We start from the raw sequence: 5,632 nt of genomic DNA on the forward strand, positions 1-5,632 counted from the left end.
CCTTCCACTGCACCATCGGGCTGTCCTCCCTAGGGGCCTGCTTTCCTCTCTCTGCCAAGCTGAGGCCACACTCCATCCACCAGGGCCCCCTGACGACACCCCTGCCCCAGACCCCAACCCTCCTTGAGATTTTCAGGGGGGTTCAGAAGCCCCATAGGGAAGTAGCTCCAGGGCCTCCCGGTGCTACACTATTCTGGGGTTCTCCCTGGGGTCCTCACCTTGATTCAGGAAGGACCTGACCTAAGGCTTCTTAGTGGCTCATTGTCTGTCCCCGGATGCGGAGGTCAGGACTCCATACTGCCTCACTTCTCCACCCCCCCCCCCAGGTCTGACAGCATTGTGGGTTTGTGGGGTTCCCTCAGAACTAGTGTTCAGAGTCCATAAGTACTCCCTCAGGATCCTCACCTCTACTCTGGTGTAGTCTGTGCCCCCCACCCCTTGCTGACCTGAATCTTTGCTTCTTACGCTATGTCCAGATTTCACGCAGACCCGCCGAATGCGGAAGTCAGGGCGCCATGTTGTCTCACCTCCCCCCATTCCCAGGTCTGATAGCGTTGCTGGTTCGTGGGGTTCCCTCAGAATTAGGGTTCAGAGTCCCTCAGTCCTCCCGCAAGATCCCTTACTCTCGTGAAGTTCTTGCCACCCGCCACCCTAAATCCTTGCTTCTTAACGCTACGTCCAGCTCTCACGCAGACCGGAATGCGGAAGTGAGGAAACATGGCCTCGGTCCTCCCTCTCCGGGGCCACCAGCGATGACGGCAGGGGGCGCCTGTGCGGGTTCCCGCTTTCCTGGAGCCCACTGCCCCGCCTTTCTCCCCGAGGGTCCCCATCTTGACCAACAGCGAGGTCTCGGCCCTCCCCTCTGCCGACTCAAGTTTGCTTGCGTCACACCATGTGCCTGAATCCGCGACCCTGTGTATGTGGGCCCTGGGTTGCCAGGACGGTGCCCAGCTTGACCACACAGCCTGTGGTCTCTCAGTCCTGAGGCAGGTGCCTGATTACATCCCTCTAGTCTCCTTCTGGACCTCATCTTGACTCAGGCAGGAGTGGGCGTTCCCTCCACAGGCTTGAATTTTAACCCCCTCAGAAAAAGGCTTTCCGACTGCCTGAGAAATGTGGGAGCTAATTCTGAGCACCCTGCACAGACCTCTTTGGGGATTATATAGGGGGGCATCTATGAGTCCCCTCAGTACTCCCTCAGGATCCTCACCTTCACCTATATGGGTCTGGGCTCTCCTCCGCCAACCTGAGAATGTGCCCCTCAGACCAAGACCCTCCCTTCAGCGCTCTGAGAGGAAGTCGGTCGCTGTCACATCCGGTCCGCACCGCTTGACCCCTCCCACCACCCCATCAGTCATGAAGGGGAGAGATGTATCACACAGGGGGGTCTCTCTGTCTCCCTTGGTCCTACCTTGATTTGGGCCGGGGCCTATCCTCTGTCACCTGAGCGTGTGACACTCAGACCAAGGCTCTAACTCCCGAGTTCTCGGGTAGAATGGGGGTTCCCCTCAGTTCTCCATTTAATCCTCAACTTCATGCAGGCATGAGTGAGCTTTTCCTCTGTCAATGTGAATGTGTGCCTCTCAAAGCAAGACTTCCAAGTTGAAGTTAAGGGTCATCACATCCACTCATTGATTCTGGTGACGACCCCCCCCCCACACCCAGGGCTATTGTGAGGGGCAGAGGTGGATCCTGTGGAGGTTTCTCTCTCCCCCTGGATCTTGACTCAGACAGGGCAGCCTTCTTCTCTGTGTGTGCACCTCGCCAAGGCTCTAACTTGTAATGCTCCCTGAGGCAGGGTAGGGGCGCTGGGTGCTCATGCTGACACCACGCTCAGCTTTCCTCAGGTATTCCATAGGTTCACAGGTCACATGATTCCTTAAATAGGAAATGTCCAGAAATATTTAAGTCCGTGGAACGGAAAGCCCATCAGTGTTTGTCTGGGCTTAGGAAAATGGGAAAATGAGAAATAACTGGAAAATGGGCATGGACTTCCTCTGGGGGACAATATCTACCCTCCTGGACTCCACTCCTATGTGCTATGTTGAGAATACAAATAAACAGGTAAAATAGAACAAACTAAAACCACTTTTGAATACTAAGACCAATGATTGGTTGCCAGAAAGGAAGGGAGAACGGGGTGGCTGAGTCCGGACAGCAGGAGCAATGGTGAGGTGAAGGACAGGCCTGGCTTTGAACAGCCATAACGCGCTGGCTACACGGCTGATCCTCAGCAGTGCACACCAGAAACCTGCAATTCGAGAGACAGCTGCCCTGCCCACAGAAAGGCAATCTAAACTAAAGGCATTCGCTAAGGGCATTTTTTTCCTGCAAATAATGCATTCATGCCAGTTTTACTGAGCGAGAATTGACAAGCAATAAACATCCCAAAATGTACAATCTGACTGCCTGCCCCAGGGCTACAGCACAGAGCCATCCCACAGGGCCTCGAGCACGGCCGTCATCTGCACTAGGGCCCCTTTGTCACTCGGCCCTTCGTCCCTCCCTGCACACCCTGCTCAAGATAACCACTGCTTTGCTGGCTGTCCCGGTACACATGCATTGTGAACGTTTCATATTGGCAACTGGAGGTGTGATTAATATGTCACATACAAAGTATATGCTCAAAGTTTGGGAACTGCTGAACTGTGAGGAAGTCACTGCTGTTTTCTGCCATCACCCAGAGGACAGGAGACTCCAGTGTTCTGCGTCATGACCAGCGTGGATCTTGCCACTCTCTCCGGAAAGCTTGCTGGTAGCTGTGTGGCGGCACAGAACTGAAGCTTCAGAATTTGCAGATATGTCGGTTCAGAACTTTGCCCCCCTTTTTATTGGGTTGTCTGAGTCCTTCTCATTCAGTTTTCAAAAGGTCTTGGATTTTCCTGACAGATCTTTATCACATACGTGATTTGCAGACACAATCCCCGTGTGTGGCCGACGTTTTAACTCTCTTAATAGTATTACTTCAAGAAAAGGTGGTCGTCTTGATGAAGTCAGCTTACTAGTTTTTTGTCAGTGATGGTGATTTTTTTAGTCATATCTGAGAGACGAATGGCGGCTGCATCAGCGATCAAAGAGGGCCCCGTGCCTAGCACCCCTGCCTTCCTCCTCAAGACAGGCTCGGCGGGTGATCCCGTATCCACCATGCCAAACGTGAATTCTTGCACATCCAGCTGCTCCCACTAGCATCCATTTTTGTAGCCAGTCACCCCCTGCCTGCTTCATGTGCCCCCAGCGCGCCTCACACCTGGCAACCACAGAGCAGAGGAACCCTGTCTCCAAAAGGGATCCCTAACTGCTCCGCCCCCCAGCCCTTCCGGCTCCGGTACCCAGAGCCTCTGCTTTGGAGAACAGCAACATTCCCCTCACATATGCAGTCCCCTCTCCGATCCCTCCATCCCCGATCCCCGAGGAAGACCCTGGGCCACACTTCCTCTCTGGGTGATGTGGTGGAGGTCTCTTGGGGCTTCTCTCATGCAGCTGAGCACGGAATGCTCAGTGCTGAGCACGGATTGGACCTGGTGGCCCGCTGCGGCCTGTGGTGGCCTCTCCTCCTCCTCTGACCCGGGAATGCTCCACTGAATCACACCACCGCAGGGCGCCTCCATTGGCTCCTGCACAATCTCCGAGCAGCTGTATCATTTCAGCAGGCAGAGCCATGGCCCACTTGCGTCATTACTCACGCAGAGCGGATAACGGCCAAACGCACGTTTCCATGTGCACCCCACTCAGTTGCTGAAAGGACACTACTTTCACCTCCAACCTTGTGCACATTTGCTGGGTGTTGGGGGAGACCAGGTGCGGCCATAACAACTACCCGTGGGACTAGATAAGGGTGATAACGAACTGGGCCTTGCATCAGGGGGCACAGCAATGAGTCCCCCCTTTGGAATTTGAACCCAGAATCTATAGGACACCCTCCCCCACCCATAGCGCCGGCAGGAGCTGCGGCCCCCACCCTAGGGTCTCAGCTGCTGCCCCGGAGCAATAAGCTCTACTTGCTCAGCCTTTCTGCCTGCCGCCTTTCTTCCTTGCAGCCGGTCACAGAAATCAGGACAAAACACTGGGAACGAGTTCTCTGTAGCCATGAGAGTGGCTTTTCTAGACACTCCTTTGTTCTGTGCAAATCTTCTTAGTGGTCACTGGCACACACTGCCCACATTAGTGTCACCTTGACAGTATCAAGCTGTTGGCCCTCCCCCTGCCCCCGCGTGGCACAACAGACTAAAGAGTGGCACTATGAGGCTGTGCTCAGCCATTGCCACACGGGGAGAGACCCACATGGTCCAGGAGAACTCTCCTGAACCCCCCCCCCCCACTGCTCCTCTCAGCAGTGTCCTTCAAGCACGCTGCCTCTTCTGATCCCCACTCTGACTCTACGGAATCATCACACCGACCCCCACACCTCTGGCCTGAACCCCAGTTCTTGTATGCGTAAATAAATCTTAAAAAAAGAGTCCGCGACTTTGACATCGCTTGAAAAAATTTTTTGTCTTTTCCAGGACTTTCTCATTGCCATCTAAGGGAGAACAACAGTGCCAACCATTTTAAAAGAAAAAGGCCTTCTGGGGTGTCCATGAGATTGCACCACTCTATCACTGGATGTGGGGAGCAATGCCATTGGCTAGCGAGTCTCCACACTCAGGAGCTACATTGCGTTTCCCTCTGCTCAGGTCTTCACGAGTTCAGCTGCAGGTTTTCTGGGTTTTGATGTACAGAACTGTCTATTTTGGTGGATCAGTATTGCATGAGGCCTAATCCTACTTTCCAGGGCACGGTTTTCAGCTCACGTTCCAATTACTCATTGCTGGGACAGGAAGTCCAATTACTTTTTGCCGTCGATCTTGTCTCCCGAGATCTCGCTAAGCTCAGTCACTTCTAGGCGCATGTTTGATGGGTAGAACTTGCCGCATAGACGCGAGTGTGTGCATAAAGCAGCTCTACCCCCTTTCCAATCGGGACACCCTCCCTGCCTGCTGCCCTGGGGGGCCCAACTGCAGATCGCCCATTCCAACCCCCCGCACAACGTGCAGCCTGTGAGCCCACCACGCCCCGGACCCCTCTTCCAAGCCGGCCGGACACCACGGCTCCTGGAGGGTCGGGAGCCCAGCGGTGAGGCCACCTGCCTGCGGGTGGAGAGGGGCGATTCAGTGACAGGGCCAGCAAGGAGGCAGTGGTTTCAGAATGGACGGGCAAGGAGGAGGGGACAGCGCTGGGCACGGTGCCTCAGTGACTGGTCTTAACCATGCTGAGAACAAGCTGCCTGTGGCAAATGCGGCCACGCCCCTCTGCAGAGACCTGACCGTGGCCGCCTGATCCTGGGTGTATGGAAGGTGAAGATGCGCCTTGGCAATGGCGCAGGGTGGGTGACGGCGGAGGGGACCACCCAGAAGGGTGTCCGTTGGGCCTGGCTTGGGGGACACACCCTCTCCCAACGTGTGACCCAGCAGAACTGACGTGACAGATGAGGAGGGTGGCGGGACACTTTGGAAGACGCTTGGGGGTGTTATCCCCAAGATCCCCTTTAAAGAGCCCAGTCACCCCCAACCCCTTGGCCTGGCCAGCACTCCCCCCACCCCCATGACCTTTATGAGCTCACGCCTGCCCTGGGACGGGATTGGTGGGCTGGGGC

At 55.3% G+C, this 5,632-nt stretch overlaps 1 protein-coding gene across 1 annotated transcript in view; it reads left to right on the plus strand.

Annotated features, from left to right (window-relative positions):
• The first annotated feature begins 3,051 nt into the window (after nt 1-3,051).
• The window catches only part of LOC101633268 (melanoma-associated antigen 8-like), an 8,935-nt gene continuing 6,354 nt past the window's right edge, over nt 3,052-5,632 (plus strand). Inside the window, exons 1-2 of the mRNA XM_004685970.1 lie at nt 3,052-3,135; nt 5,001-5,112. Of these exons, the coding sequence (XP_004686027.1) occupies nt 3,052-3,135; nt 5,001-5,112 (196 nt within the window). The remainder of the gene's footprint in view (nt 3,136-5,000; nt 5,113-5,632) is intronic.

Source organism: Condylura cristata, unplaced genomic scaffold, assembly GCF_000260355.1.
Source record: "Condylura cristata isolate star-nosed mole 26May11 unplaced genomic scaffold, ConCri1.0 scaffold00019, whole genome shotgun sequence".
Classification (NCBI taxonomy): Eukaryota; Metazoa; Chordata; class Mammalia; order Eulipotyphla; family Talpidae; genus Condylura; species Condylura cristata.